Source organism: Bolinopsis microptera, chromosome 10, assembly GCF_026151205.1.
Source record: "Bolinopsis microptera isolate Bmic1 chromosome 10, MBARI_Bmic_1.0, whole genome shotgun sequence".
Taxonomy (NCBI): Eukaryota; Metazoa; Ctenophora; class Tentaculata; order Lobata; family Bolinopsidae; genus Bolinopsis; species Bolinopsis microptera.
Window position 1 is genome coordinate 13722506 of NC_087081.1, and position 16237 is coordinate 13738742.

The 16237-nt window shown below is 38.3% G+C and overlaps 2 protein-coding genes across 6 annotated transcripts; one reads left to right on the plus strand and one right to left on the minus strand.

The window, feature by feature from the left end:
* Positions 1-964: 964 nt before the first annotated feature.
* Positions 965-7694, plus strand: LOC134821837 (brain-specific homeobox protein homolog). The gene is made up of 6 exons (XM_063832646.1): positions 965-1250; positions 1535-1751; positions 4785-4897; positions 5087-5176; positions 5280-5393; positions 6077-7694. The coding sequence occupies exons 1-6, from the start codon at positions 1239-1241 to the stop codon at positions 6227-6229; spliced, it is 699 nt and encodes a 232-aa protein (XP_063688716.1). The 5' UTR covers positions 965-1238; the 3' UTR covers positions 6230-7694.
* Positions 7695-7979: 285 nt separating this feature from the next.
* On the minus strand, positions 7980-15527 carry LOC134821835 (homeobox protein SIX6-like). 5 transcript variants are annotated; one of them, XM_063832644.1, is made up of 10 exons: positions 15261-15527; positions 11342-11503; positions 11078-11170; positions 10832-10923; positions 10576-10750; positions 10242-10357; positions 10009-10067; positions 9186-9390; positions 8842-8977; positions 7980-8514 (listed from the first exon to the last, which is right to left on the minus strand). In XM_063832644.1, exons 1-10 carry the CDS (start codon positions 15325-15327, stop codon positions 8291-8293), a joined length of 1329 nt encoding a protein of 442 aa, XP_063688714.1. In that variant the 5' UTR covers positions 15328-15527; the 3' UTR covers positions 7980-8290. The 5 variants fall into 5 exon arrangements, with proteins under 5 accessions (XP_063688714.1, XP_063688715.1, XP_063688712.1 ...); XM_063832645.1 differs by having other exon boundaries at positions 10242-10345; positions 15261-15386; XM_063832642.1 differs by having other exon boundaries at positions 10242-10345; positions 13432-15278.
* Positions 15528-16237: the final 710 nt, after the last annotated feature.

A 16237-nucleotide genomic window follows, 5' to 3' on the forward strand; every position in this document is an offset into this window, starting at 1 on the left:
GCTACAGCTACAGCTACTATACTACTATACTACTACTGTATACAGCTAGTGCTACATGGCTCAACTCCAGCTTGAATTTTTAACAATTATCCGAGAGACGCAATCTTTTTGCCGACTGGGTGCTAAAAACCAGCCAATAAATATCTAGTGTCTAATATCAGGTGGTCAATAATATTATAATCCCAATGAAATGGCACATACTTATAAATTGAGGGAGGCTGAATATGGGGCTTACCGTGTGCAGATGGTCGCCAAGTAACTCGCATTAAAGGTGTAATTGGCCGTGAAATTACCGTCTATTTCTCGGATAAAGCTATTTTATATGTTCATAAAACACCGGATAAACCTGCTCAACCAATTGTTCTGTCTCCTGATTGGGTTTCATAGCCCACGTGACTCTAGTACTGGCTCCTGATTGGTCCTCCAGAGCACACGTGATGGTTGCTACCCACTCTATTGGTAGGGTGGATTTTATTGTCTATTTGCACACGCCTTAAAGTTCACTACCGGTTGCTCTAACTTCGGACACTGTCTGAAATGTCCACATTTTCCTGGTTGCAATCTCACGAATTTGTCCGTTTTTCTGTTCAACAGGTGTGTCAATAGAAATAATTTTCCGGCCCTATATTCGTGATATACTTTATAGCCACGTGACTGCAACAACTGGGATTCTCAGCCAATGATTGGTTGGATCTGCAGAGAGCCCATGATCAGTAAGGCTGAAATCAGTTTCAATTCGGCAGCCATTACACGCACCATTGCATTTTTAATCTCTATAAATTTGATAAAGTTACCTTCTTAAAAAAATAAGTATTATTGCTCCCATACTTGGTTCCCAGCCAATAGGACGCCAGTATTTTGATCACGTGATGATGTTATGTCGGGTAGGGCTGACCTGCTCATCCCCCTAACGTCGGGAAACAGTTTACTCGTTAATTTACCGACCTAAACTCCGTATTATCACAGACAAGGCCTAATGGAGCGAGAATTTCGCCAGACAGAAGGGACGAGCCCAGCGTTGGACGCCCTGTCACGTGTTCCGTTTCGACTTATCTATATCCGATAACGAGGAACCTGCGCGCGGCTCCGTCACGCTGCACGTGCGCTGTCACGTGGTTACCACGTGACAGATGGAGACAAAAGTACCGCAACGCACTTGGCTTGTACTTATAATTCTCGTTACCTCAAGTCTGCTAAGTGTTTCCCGTCTCGTTTGATCTGATAATTGTCTCAACAACATGATGCTCCATGTAAGTTTTTTCAATTCCACATGGTTTATTAGTAGTAAATTTGTCAGTTTTACAAGGAAACTTTTTACCACCATGGAAACTTATTACCACTTTTTACCACACCACTAACAAAATTCGTCTTCAAGACTTAGTTGTTACAACAAAAACACAAATCAATTGTACTACATACTAATTTCTGGACAGTTAACAAATTGCCTCATTTTTCACCAAGCGATTTTCTACAATTTCTTTGTACAAACAATACACACAATTTCAGCCCATAAACCTAGCTAATTGAATTTCAGAACCAAGAGAAGAAGAAAAGCAATCCGTTTTCCATCGAGAGTCTTCTCTATGGGAGTGGGAAGAGGAGTTCCGAGCCGACCCAGCCGCTCTCCAACCACCTCAGCTCGACCCCCACTAATCTTAGTTCGGGGTTCACCCCCATTATAACGAGCTCCAGACCCATGTACAACGTGTACCCTCAGTACAGCCAGTCCAGCCCTATTAACTTCAACCAGTGTGAGTTGCAATTCTTGTTTATTTGAGTTTTAAATTAATAAATTTAAGTTCTTCTGCTATTGAGATATTTTGAATTACTTTATATAATGATAACGATTTGGAGTGGATTAAGTATTCGATGTGTTGGTAATGGTTCAAAATTTTAAAAATAGCTTTAAATCCACATAATTCCACAACGTCTCAGTATAACTAATCCAGACACAAATGTTTGTAAAAGTTTAAAAAAAAATCCAATTCTAAGATATAATATGCATTTTCAACACCACTCCATGCTCGAGCAAATAACTAAAGTTCAACCAATTCACAAGATTGACTTTGACTTATCTTCAAAACCAAAAAACTTTTTTACAAAAAATCGTTTGTACATGATAGATAAGACCCCAACGACCAACGTTCAGGCTAATAACAATGGCTACCTTACTAGAGATGAAGATCTAATTAGTCTAATTAATTATGCAATGCACTGTTCGAATCAATTATTAGAGAATTTTACCATTACAAATAGGGATCTGTAAATTATATGGTAATTTTATCCACAATTGAAAATGTTGACCTTGATTCCAGTAAAAATCTAATTTCCTCAATTACAAATTATCTGTCCGCTTAATTTTCTAAACGTCTGTATTCCGAACATTGACTAATTTTATTGATCAATGTTCTTGTAGGTTTCAAGTGTATCAAAAAATGGTTTCGTCGAAATTTCATCACTAGGGAACATTTTAAAGGAACCAGGAAGGTCAGAGAGCATATCTATAAGTATAAATTTTATTTAATGATTGTTATGACCGCAACTTGATATCAACTACAAATTTTTAATCATGTCCACTGCTAATTATCTTAGGAATTCGTGAAACATGTGATCAATACTAATCTTTGCTTCACTTTACTATAAGCCAACGAATTTTGCCAATAAATTCAAAATGTATCAAAATAAATAATATTTCAAAATTTTTACCACTATAAGTATAACCATTTACATAATCATTTAAACATAGCTTGTAGGGGTTCAAAGCATAAATCCTACTTCTACAAAATAAACCATAGTTGTTACGGACGTCCTGGACGAACTTTAAATAGGTGCCGAACTGGACGAATTTTTTAACGAAATAGACGAACTTTAACCGAACTTTAAGAACAGAAAAGGCCAGAAAGCTGGTTTACGTTCACTCCAACTTAAAGCTTCTGAACGACATAGCTAGCGAATCAGCAATCTGGACAGAGAGCACTAGTGCTGGCACTAAGATCACTAAGATCACATATGCTATAGATTATTGAGATAACAATGATAAGTTGAGAGCTGTTGCTATAATTGATGCTTAATTGTAATCTGTGAACCGGCTCTGTTTATATTGAAGTACTAATCATGATCTGTTGTTGATCTAGTTTTTTTTTTCAATACAAGTATGTATAACTATCTAACTGTATCATTTGTTTACAAGTGTAATAGTGATCGCACCTAAGCCATTCATTATAATATCAAAACATATGCCAAGAAAATTTACGCAACGAATTTTCACGAATTTTCACGAATTTTTAAAAGGTGCCGAACTGGACGAACTTTTCGCATTTCTTCGACGAACTTAACAACTATGAAATAAACATATATTAGTCTCCGATGTGACAAATTTTTTACGCTATATCAGTATAACTATAAGCACAATCGTTGCCTTTAATAAAATACTTTTCGTTCACAAAATGTTATTCTATTTGTTCGCCAAATCATCTAAACTATTTTTCTTTCAAATCAGGCCCTTCTTGATCGCGAAACATTTAGTTGCCAAATAATCATAATTACTAAACAAGTTATCATCGTGATTCAAATTAACAAGTCTGCCGATATCCCCAATTTACCAATTAGACGGTTCTCGACAATTCATCCTAGATAATAGATATCACTTCCCCCCGGTATCTCCTGCACGGACTGTACTCTGAGGGAGTCAGAGACCGTAACCACTTGGCACCATAATCAAATTGGCACTAATATCTCCGAAACTGAAACAATGTATGGGGTATATAACTGATACAGACGATATGATTCTTTGTTAGTAGTACCACCACCAGCTGCTCTGTCTAGCCGGGAGTGTTCTGACGAGGTTACTTGTACTTGGTGCTCGGATATGTCACGTGATCATCTATTTTACACGTGATTTAGTGTTTCGAGCAGTTTAACTGTTTCGGCACTCGGCAGAGGGTAGGCGAGGAAAGTGGGGTCTGTCGGGTGAGCAATTACCGTATACCGTACAGGTTAGTGACCTGATGTTATGGGTCCTCTGAAGAAGTCACGCCATTTTATATTTTGTCACGTGATCTTAACGAACAGGTACTGTTACTGTAAGCTGAGGAGGGACCGTGACGGTCATGACCTGTCACTCTGAAACTTATCAGGAAGAGACCAAACTTTATACCAAATTTGCACTTTTATTCCGTCTTGTATGATTATGCATTAGAAAAAATATTATTACTCCCCGTCTCCCGATTACTGATCAAACCGATAATTCGAATATAATGACACAATTGGGGGCCTAAAAAAGGTGAAGCCGGTGAAAGTATTCGTACAAGTTGTGACGGAGTATAATGGTGCTTATGGTCCGTGAAGTAATTCTCACCCGATCACGTGACACAACACAGAACTGTCTTCATGGTTTGGTGCCAGTCGTGAGGATGGTGGGGTGATATCAGTTCGGTGATGAACTGATGAATTCCAACAGTGCTAAGTGTGCTGTGTGAGCTCAGACTGGCTCAGCGAGGATGGGATCAGTCTGTCGATGTAGGGCGTTGTATTGTAATTAGCCATGATTGGTCACGTGCTAAATATACTTACTGCAATATTTGTTGGAAAGTTTTGTTTAGCTGGCTTGGAGGGGTGAGGTTCATGACCATACGCTCAAATTATGTTACTAGCTCATCTTATATGGCAGGGTTACCATGACAACATGATTACTCTATACGGTTATAGTGTAACTGTCAGAAAAATAATACTATTTCTAATCTAGAATTCAGAATTGCAAGGAATTATACTGCACCACGTTTCAGACAGCAATGTGGCAGCTGCAGCCATGTTACTCCCTCATCTTAGACCTGATATCTGGCAAAGACAGATACGGAGGAGAAAAGCACGGACTGTGTTCACTGATGATCAGTTACAGGTTAGTGTTATATAATAGATTTGTGAAGTTAAGTGAAATAATTGAGAATATGCGACGACGAGTGAAAGTGAAAGTTAATGAACTTGTCTCACTGAGTGAAAGTGAATGAATGTGTTTACTGGCGGCTTCCTCAGCACAGCATACAAACCCAACAGTTATAATTCAACCAATTAAACTATAATTAATCAGGGACTGGAAAGCCAGTTTGGCACGCAAAAGTACCTTTCAGTGCCGGAGAGAATGGAATTAGCTGTTTCTCTACGTCTCTCTGAAACTCAGGTTACTTTCAGTTTCACATATCGATTTAGAGTTTGATTTGTAGTTTCGGTTACTTTATTTATTGTTTCGGAGTTAAAAGAGTTTCTAAATTCCATATTGGCAGGTGAAGACTTGGTTTCAAAACCGGCGTATGAAATGGAAGAAGCAGGTAGCTGAGACAGATATGAAAGGTAAACAAGAAAAGAAACGCCCCTGTCCTTTCAATCCGTCAACCCAGGTCAGTTTAATAAACAGCTGCATAATGAGCATTATACAAGTAACACTAACAGTACAATACAAGTAACAGTAACACTAACTGTGACCACCTCCCCGACATTATCTCCGTTATACTATAAAAAACGCTCGGATAAAACGCTCGTATAAAACGCTCCAAATCACTCCCTTTTTCTGTTTTCGAGCGTGCTAAATCACTTTACACTCAAAGTTCGAGATTCTTCAAGAAGGGCCCCCGACAGTTTGCAGTTGAACCAACTTGAAACCAACTTAAAAACAAAAAAATGTTAATTCGATCACGTGACATAGCCATATTAATATAAGGAAGTTGGTATAATTTATCGTTAGATTTACTTAGATAGCATATGCTTCAGTTAGGGATTTCGATTGGGTTAGGATTAGGGTTGGTCTTGGGGTCCGAGTAGAGAGTAAGGTTTTTGAATAGTCCCTCAGGGCCAGGCCATCTATAGAGAACATGTTTAAGTTAATCACGTGATACTGATAGTCGAGTGTAAATTGATTAATCACCATCCGTATTTCTCAACTACCACACAGTTTTATTTACTACTCCTTTCCATTCAGATCAATGATAAGTGAGGCAATTTTACCTCTAGCCTCAACAAATCCATAACGACTAACTATTAAAAAACAGCATATACTTATAAGCTAAGAATTTTATTTTTCCAGGAACCAACTGGAGAGTCAGAACGCAGGAACGAACGCTCAGCCTTTAAACCAAACAATGGTTCCCTACAGTCCGCTAAAGTAACGTACAACCCTCTCTCCAGCACCAAGTCCAACTCATTCGACTTCATGAGGCAAATCCGAGAGCGTGGTTGAGTGAGAATACATGATGGACATGTTGTGTTATTTCTGATCAGGTGAAACTGAAATGAAGTCTTTGTTTATTGTTGACGGGGATAATAGCACATTCTCCCATTATGGTCAATGTCAAATGTGGAAAATTTCGGAATTTCATGATATCGCTAGGAGGGGTTGTCAGTTGAACTGTGTTGTACGAACCATAGAGTATCTAAATTCAGAAACTAAGTGATCGTTCGTAATCGTATATTATTATTTCGTAAGCCAGTCTAGGGCAGAAGGTTTGGTAATGGTACAGGTAAAGCCAGCGCATTCTTTACATAATAGTCACATAATGTGTTAAGTGGCTTGTGAAGATGGAAGGGCGTGTTAAAAGTTAAAATGTGGCTTACGCAATATTTGAACGATCCTTAATTACTCAATTAGTTGATAAGAACTAGTGCTGGACTAAAACTGTTTTAAATAATTGATAAATAGTTGAATAAAGGAACTGGACGTACCCTTCAATCTGAACTTTATTAATATATTGCAGGATTTGCAACTTTAATAATATAATTTTATGTAATGTATAGTCTGACCGCATCAACGAAGAACAGTATGCATAATGGATATTGCTAAACATGAATTTGCATGGCAAACAATTTGACAAAAGCTAAGTTAATTTATAATATAAAGCTGTCCCAGCCGTAACTTATATCATTAACAATATAAAATTTGAAATGATTATTGATTATTTATACATCATTGAGTTCTTACAAATATCAGTGATTACTTTTATAATATTGTTAAATGACAAATACACGATTTTCATTGACGAAATCACTTTCTATAACTACGTTTTGCTTTTAAACTTAACAAAGCTATCTTAACAACACTAAAATGTAGAAAACTAAAAGTGGTCGATGTTATTGTTGCATTCTTTGAATTTTATCGGATATGTGTTTTTAAAACTTTATACTATAAGTCTCAAAAGTTTTCTTGATTGATTTTCATTAAGCAAAGTTATTTAAATTTAATGAAGGCTAATAATACTTGATTATTTTCCAGCTAAGACTTAGGATATGAAAAAACCACAGAGGCAATTATTTATTTGTTTTTGTTGACAGCTAATGCAATGTCTTTGCAATATTAATAAGCTTGCAATAATGAATAAGACTTTTACTAATTCGTTTGTCGTTATCTTTGTTTCATATTCTGTAAAGACCTAAAATCTGCTCATTGCTTTAAGTATAGGTTCAGAATTTTGACGCGCCCATTTCTCGAAAGTCGAAACTAAATCTTATCGAAGCGAGCAATGATTCAGATTATAATGATAATTATAATGAGCCGACTGAATGACCAACCCTGCAATTTATCTGCTTTTTAAGGATTTAGAAATAAATTTAAGTTTTTAAAAACCTCGTGAACTGTATTTGCGAGAAGTTTAACATCTATGATATGACTTTTGTCAACATCATTTATTTTAAAAACATTAAACAACACGACTTTTGCATTCTTTTTGAGATATGAAACCCTCATTTAACGTATTTACAAATTGAAATTGGTAAAAATCGAATAAAATGACTGCAATTACTAAAAGTAAAGGTTTAATTTAGTCGGTTATTTAGTCTGACAAATGTCTGTCAGGTCTATATAAGTAAACATAAATTTACTTTCAGTGTCTGTGATACATTGAATTCGCCCTGAGTGTAATGAATCAAGGAATATTCTCAAAATTGAATCATTGAACAGTTCTAATAATACCAAAAGTTTTAATAATAATCAATAATTCTCCGGCATATAGTAAGTAATAGTTAAGGTTTAAACTTAACCCTTACTTATTTCATCATGGCATAAAGGACTGAATTGAAAACAGATCAATCAATTTCAAATTTACATTTGCTGATATCCCAAACAGTTGATCTTGAAAGCATTTAATGGCTTAGCAGCTTCACTTTCCCTTTCTCTTTTGCTTTCAGGCTAACGTGAGCTGTTATTTCCTATGTCTATATCGACAGTAACTAAAACGCTAAATCCACCGTTAGCAAGCGGTTAAATTAGAGCTGAACTGCGCGGTATCAGAGAAGTAGAAAGAAACTCTCAAGGGTGTGTGATTGGAAGTGGGGGTAACGCGTGAGAAGCTTGAGTAAGTGACGTCACGTTGCCGCCTGCTGACGTCACAGCTGACACGTGACTAGGAATCGCGTGAGTTGGCAGGGGGATGAGGTGGGAGGAGGGCCGGGAGATCACTTCCAGCGGAGTGAAGTACGAGGCAAGGGAGCTGGAGACTTGTGAGAGTTGCGTGTAGTGGGCAATGCCTGCAGCTGAAATTTTAGGGTTAAAATTTGATTAAATACAAAATAGAATTACATCAAATAAATTCGATTTAACATTGCTTATAAGTTATACTTATGTTGCTATAACCATTCTTTTGTAGGATGCCTCTAATTCTATACGTGGCTTGACACAGTCCCCACATACATATAACTATATACTTATATACCCTATTAATGCTTTTCATACAAACAAGTTAAAAAGAATCTTTTATGTCATGTATCCTGGGTTTGGACAGGATATGCCCGCTTAAAATACTTATATCAAGTCTAAAAAATCTAGCTAATTAGCTAAGAATTAATCATTAATTAAACTACCTTCGAGTCCTCGAGTCCATTGTTCGGCTGATGTGTGAGTCTCTATGGAAGGTTGAGCGAGTCCAGCTAGAGAATAGTGCCAGGGTGTTGGTTGTCCTGAACTTAGAAAGCTTGTGGACAGGCCGTCAGGTGAAACCTAGGGGAGAAATACATTATTAAACCAGATCTGGTTGTACTCAAGTACACCGTTTTGGAAGAATATTCTCAGATATTAAAAGATGGCTTTTCTACGGAATTTCTTGGTCACAAAAGCTGATAGAAGTCGCACCCGCATAAAACAAGAAATTAAACAAACTCGTTCATAAAATTAGTTCAAACTTTCCTAAAACTAAACCGTTAACTACCTGAAGTGAGACACTGTGAGAAGGAACCAAGGTAACAGCAGGTGAGAGAGGTACCGGGGAGACTATAGAGACAGGGGAGACGAGAGGAGAACAGGAGAGGTGGCGGGAGGAGGGGGCAGAGTGAGGGGACTCTGCTGTCATTGCCACATTCGGGGACACTTCAAATGGTCTCCAGGTACTACCAGTTATTGAGAGCATAGCTTTCCTGAAATAGTGTGGATTAGTACTGAGGTTTGGGGTGATGTCATCTGCGGGGAAGCTGTTGTGACACCGATATAGGAAATATAACTGTTCTATTTGGTATCCGAACCGGATTTTTATGTTAGGCGTCAAATATCGACATTCAATTGCAATGATTAAATCTCACGCTGATAAGCATGACAATATACAACACGTGTGGTTGTTGTGACTGTTTGTTCCACTTCTGGCGACTAGGCACAACATGTTTAGTGTTTACTTCCACATGTTTCAATAACCCGCCTTTCAGTCTACTAAATCATGCATCACTATCAGCCAATCACAGTTAGAAAGTCAGATCACGTGGTTAATGAATAATAATAACCAATAATATTTCGAAATTGAGATCACGTGGTTAATGAATCAGCACTCAGCAGTACGAACCTTCTCGCGTACACTATCAGGACTTGATACAATGTATCAAAAACTTTCTAAACATGGCAATAATTCGTGTTGTGAGTGACTTACGACTGTTAGGTTAGACAAACTACCACAAACTATTTCAAAAATGCACCAAAATTTATGAACACAGCGAAATGAACACCACAATTGTAAGAAAATGGTAAAGCGAAAATGATAAACTAACTTGTTTTTAGAGTTGGCTGCCCGATCTCTCTGTCTTCTGTTCTTGAACCAGTTACTCACCTGTAAATTTTATTTTGAAAACTTGATCAAGAAAACATTTTAAACTCAATTTTTAAACGAATTTCATTTCCACTGGATATTTCCGGTGTATGAAAGATATAAAAAAAGATACGAAAATTAAATTTATCTTAATATTAAACACGTTGAAGTGAAAGAGAAAGCCCGTAATTTTACTTGTGTTGGAGTAAGTCCAGCAGCCTCAGCCAAGTCTCTCTTGATATTTGGAGCGGGGTAAGGATTCTGAATGTACCACTCTCTAAGTATTGTTCTAGCTTTCTCTGTAGGGAATGCTGAAGTTAGAGTATCTATTAGATACGATCAGAATTGGAGTCTATATATCAGAAATACCACAGAGATTATATTCTCAATAATAGAAAATGCCAACCTTGGGCAGATTGGCCCCCTTTGAATTAACACTAATCTTTAAACTGTTAAAGAATACAAATCGTCGGAAATTTTTTTTTTCCAAAGCTCAAACAGTCTGACCACCCTGAATATGTCCTCTTACCTTTGAAACAGTGGTTGTTCTGGCTACCGTCCCAGATACTCTTAGGAAGAGGGTACTTCTTCCTCACTCTGTACTTATCTACCGCTCCTAGAGGTCGTCCTCTCAGTCTCTCTGCTTCCTTGTAGTGGGCGTCGTGCCACATCTGTTGTAGTGGTGCTCTGGACACTTTGGCGAACTGAGGGGGTGCAGTTAGAAAACATGCCAAATCTGCTGCAAAAACGTTTAAAACAATTAAGAATCAGGCAAACAGACTTACGTTGTTTTCCTCTAAGATAGAGAAGAGTTCCCTGTACTCCCCCTTCTGGTAACGGACCATGGCTCTAGCTGCCACCAGATACTCGTTATTCTCTGGAAAAGGAAAAACGTGAGCAATATAACAAAACTTACTTTAAGCAAACTAGTTATAACTTATTGATAAAGTTTAAAAAGGAACAAATTTGTAATTTTAAGTAAACTGTTGTTTTGATTAAGTATGACTTTGGTTTAACTTTATCCAACTTACCTAGATGACCGGATATCTGTGGGGGGATAGAAGACAGGAAGCGGTCCAGGGCAGAAAGATCACCTCTGTTCTCTAGCTCTTTCAAGACGTACTCTAAAAGCAGATAATTGATTAGGTTATTGAACAATTGACCTGATCGTGTAATGATTATGAAATCAATAAATATATTGCTATTATATCTTATAATGGCTAAAGTATAATGGTTCATTGCGCAGTGTCTACAAACTAAAATTACGTCAAAGAGAAAGTGAAAATGGAACTAACCGAACTGTTCCTCGGAGAAGGAACACTCAGGGAAGACCTGAGTAAAAGTGTCACAGCCAGGTGGTACCTTGACCAGTTCTCTAGGGACATGCTCTGTAGTGTGGGGTTTCATGTGGTGGAGCTGTTGGGATTCTCCGGGTTTCAGGGCCACTGCCGCGTCATCTGGAAATACATGAGTGTAAGATAGTGAAACATATTCTGTAAATTCATGGGATAGTGAAACAGACGAGCGCATGAAAAACAAATGACGGGGATTTACACCTTTTACAACAAAATGGAGTTGATTCCTGGAAACTGTTAATTTTTCTTAAAACTGTTTCTATTAAGTTCGCAGTTATACGGTGTATGTGACTTTGGGCGTCCTTGCGTAAAACTGACCGACGATATAATCGAATTACTGATTGGATAAATGAGTGAAAGAGTCCGGAGACTACAAACAAAGGAGGGTAATTGACGATTATTTCAGTTAATTATGAACAAGAATGTGGACCAGTAAAAACACTACCATGAGGCAAATAGTTACTCCACCACCCCGATAATGTTTTTGTATATTAGAGCTTTAGCCACAGGTAGGTTGGTCTGCACGGAGCCCCACAGTTTCAATTCCTTGTTTAACTAGCCGTACAGCAAGGATATCAACTGTGCTCACCAGGTTAGGCACATAACCAACACTACCCTGCTAAAGGCATAAACACCTTTAGATTCATGACAAACTTGTCCGGATTTCTTCCTTGTTCTTATGGTAGCAAAGTTCCAAATTATGCTGTTATGTTGCGATAAATCTTACTGAGGGGGGGATTCACTTAGAATGAACGGAGCAAATGAGAGGATGGCTTTTACTAAGATCGAGAAAAAATCAAAATCAACCCACATTTTCAATTTCAGTAATTACAGTCAGGTGATTTAAAATAGGAACATACCAAATGAATTGGAAAAACAATTTCGTCGGATGAATTTTCTATAAAATCAAGTCTGCGGAATCGCATTGCGCATACAAAATCTGAGAGAACCTCAAAATCAAAATCTTTAAAGTCACATACCACAGATAGCACAGTAATCCAAATAAGTCATAATGAATACTTGGCTTCAACCGAATATTGAAACAATTTGAATAAAAAAAACAGGCACTATGAAAATCTCGTCAAAGTGGAAGTGGGTATGATATGAACTGCTGTACGGAACATCTTTTAAAGAATCGTGTCCAAATCATGTTCCCACAGATAATTGAGCGTGTTAATTGACCCCAGACCGCTCAATAACCTGCTTTCTTGATTATCACGTGACGAGACCCACTTAACACGTGGTCTGAGAGACTCTGAACGGAACAGGACAACATAATGTCATGTGATCCGGTGATTAACACGTGATTCTGTGATTAACACGTGACACGACGTAACAGATTACTGCTCAAGAACACTGTCAATTGATGAGCAGACAGACACTAGCTGATCAAGTGGCTGCAGTATATGTGTTCATCATGACAAGAGCTTTGATCCTGTCTGCAGTTTCCATACCTCAGTCAATGAGACAAACCTGGATTTAACCTGGGAATTGGACGCAGACAACGGTCCTGGAAAATGTCTGGGAATTGTGGCTCTGCCGCTCCGTTATCTGATAATTTCCCACATCTAATAATATGGAACGAGGACGTTAGTTTTAGCCAGATCACCAAAGTCTGGATTTGACGCATACCATTCTACAGATATGCCAATTGCCAAATAATTACAAGATTATGTGTTCTCCTCCGAATATGGTTATGATTTAAAGCAGGAGACCGGATGAGTGTTTGTTATTGAGTATTATAGGGCTCCCTTCCACCAGGGGTGAAGGGAGTTACTCCGAATAAGGTTATGATTCAATATTATAGTGGGCCGGATGAGAGTTTGTTTATTTAGGGCTCCCTTTCTGTTAAAATCAGGATAAATCAATTAGCATGTTAGTGTAAGTCGTCAACTCACCCTACTAGGAATTATTATGTTTGCTGTAACTTAAGATTTTAGGAATGGTGAGTTTTTGTCAGAAACTTGTTCAGATGATGAAAAAAGCTAACATATTTCCTTGAATGAGGTTGAGATTGGGACTATAAGTACCTTGAAGTTGTGCTGGTCGAGGTGGTTTCCAGATAGAGCTGTTACACAGTGCAAGGGTAGAAAACGGTTCATGTTTCACTTCATAGCTCATGCAGGGTTCATGTTTCACTTCGAAATTCACAGTTTCTTCGTGTTCAACTTCAAATTTCATCGCAGTTTTACAGCTCACTGGATCAATGTTTAGGGTTAAGGGTCAGATACTGGATAGCTCTTCTCTGATTAGCTCTTGCACTTCCAGTTCTCAATAACTCTGCTTGATTGCCGGCAAGTTTTCACAAATCTTGAAAACACAAAACGTACTCAAAGAAAAATATAAGGCTTATAAGTTAAAACCTCTGTACTCAGCTCCACAAACAGGAAACAAACTAATAAAAACGGCGAGGATGGAGGAATGTTGAAAGTATTTGCTCAAGAACGGATAACTTTCTGTGCAGTGAAACTCAATAGCCCACAAGCATACACCAATCGTCCACCTCACTCCACGTGACAATACCCCTCCTTCTGATTGGCTATCACATCTGAAATTTCACTTCTGATTGGATCTCACAACTGATATCTCACTTCTGAGATGCTGTCAAAGTGATAGCCGGCTCAGCGCGTGAAGCTGATTGGAAGTACGAAGGTGATACGATGAGACTGGGTGTCTCCGGCCGCTAGGGCGGATATCTGGACCATGGACCATGGTGGCCAGGCATTCTCTCATTATACTTGTAAAAATAGCAACACATGTGAAGTGTTGTGGAACTTGGAGAACTGCCATTGTTAGGGAGTCTGTTTTGAAGGGACGACATTCCGTTTCTGCTTGATTTTGTGTTATGGTTGTGTTCACATTTTCGATGACAAAAGTATTTGAGCGGTACAAACTACAGCATGTACGTGTTGACGCGACCGGAGAGGTGAAAAAGTAAATAACGCTTAAATTGAACAGCTAAGTAAACAATTGTGACAGCCGAAATCCAAATTGAGAGACCCGAAATAATGTGTAGATTGTTATGACAACGAACAATTATAATGACAACCGTTACGGACAGTAATTTTACACCTGCTTTAAGGCCTACAACAAGCCTGCTTTATCTTTTTACGGTCGTCATCAGAAATTAATAGGATTATAGGTATAAGATTTAATTGGGTTTAACTGTCCGGGAAATAATTATAAAACCCTGTGAAAATTAAAGTCGTTTACAACAATCAACTACACAAATTGTAATCTATAACAGCACCACAACCAGCACAATTAAGAGTCCCACTATAATAATAAAGTCCACGTATTGGAGATTGTTAGTACTTGTCTAATACAGGTCTAAGCACCGTACGTAGTTACCTAGTGATTACATAGCAGGATCCCTCACTGCTAACCACTTCAATCTCCGACAACCCTACCTGATCACTTCCAACCTCAATCATCAAGCAAACAATCACTAATAAAACTTGAAAACAACACAAAATCATCGGCTGGCCCACCACACGATACGTGACGACGCAATGAAAAACTATAATGACGATCTAACATATCAAATAAGCGTGCAGAATCCCCTAAGTTATCCTAATATCAATATCAAAGCAGTATTTCATCTCTATTTGCTGGTGTAATCTGACAGTGATACTATGTTGATACTGTTCCCCTTTATCAGCTATATTCATGAACAGGCTTCCCTCCCCCCAGACGGTAATGCCTCTAATCTGAGTTGCAACTGATATACCCCGTATCACTGCAAACAACTACATAGATCATCACACACTCACGAGAGAGAGAGAGAGGGAGGGGAGCTGGGTAATGTGGTGTGAGTATAACTTTGCGGCGGAAATAAAGGTGAATGAAAGTTACAAACCGTGTGGTGGAGGGTAACGTTCATCCTTGATCTGGTCGAGGAAACTCATGGCGTGTTGCTGGGACATCTCGGTGACAAACAGAGAAACTTATACAAATACAGTGCATGTGCGAAGCTATTCGATTTATCGGAACCAAAAAGAACAGGATCGAGGAGTATAAGGCGTGCACGTGACAGTAGAGGGAGCCAATGGGAGAGCGAGCCGCGCACACGTGTCACAGTCAATTGCTTTCATTGGCGGCACGTGACTTGTTACAGCAGTGCGATTGGTCGAGCGAGGTAACGTGACCGTTTATTGGAATCCAGCAGCCACGCTCAATATTGTCAATGTTTACACAAGCTCCCCCAGCGACCCCAACATTTGAAATATAATCAAATTGAGTTGTCTAACTATCACATTCCAAATTTTATTACCTCAACGGAAGACGGATTTTTGCTGTCACGTTACCTTGGAAGATTGTTTTGGTTGGACGGCTGCAGTTTTCTTGCTTGTCCATTGGTCAATGACCTCTGCACCCAAAGCAAAGAGTATGTTTCAAGAAGATGATGTACATGCCACGCATATTCGTCATCTTTATGTTTTACGATTCTTCGTTCCGAGTAGAGTAATCGTATTGATTGAGAGTTTGAGGCACGTTGCTGTTCCTGCTGACTGCTTGATCTCATTATAAAAGCTTCCCTCTCTCCAAATCAGGGATATAGAATCTCCTGTCGGCAATAACTAGCAAATTTGGAACATAATAAGATATTTATAGAGTGAAGCATTCCGATTTAGTTATAAAATTAGGTGTATCTGACCGAAGCTCCCAAGTCTACAAAATTCTTAAGATTTTCCTATAATCACTATATAATCAAGTATCTCCAAAATTGTCAATGATTTTTTAGTTTTTGTGTATTTATAATTATTCTCGTTGAATGTTTGTATTGTGATCACGGCATTTGACAGCTATACTGCTTATACACATAATTCAACCGAA

Coding starts and splice junctions, on each gene's coding strand:
- LOC134821837 (XM_063832646.1), top strand. Junction 4,898..5,086: donor TCACTGATGATCAGTTACAG/GTTAGTGTTATA, acceptor ATAATTAATCAG/GGACTGGAAAGCCAGTTTGG. Junction 5,177..5,279: donor TACGTCTCTCTGAAACTCAG/GTTACTTTCAGT, acceptor CCATATTGGCAG/GTGAAGACTTGGTTTCAAAA.
- LOC134821835 (XM_063832641.1), bottom strand. CDS start 13,582: ATGAAATTTGAAGTTGAACACGAAGAAACTGTGAATTTCGAAGTGAAA. Junction 11,504..13,431: donor TCGACCAGCACAACTTCAAG/GTACTTATAGTC, acceptor ATGTATTTCCAG/ATGACGCGGCAGTGGCCCTG. Junction 10,068..10,241: donor CTGGACTTACTCCAACACAA/GTAAAATTACGG, acceptor TAAAATTTACAG/GTGAGTAACTGGTTCAAGAA.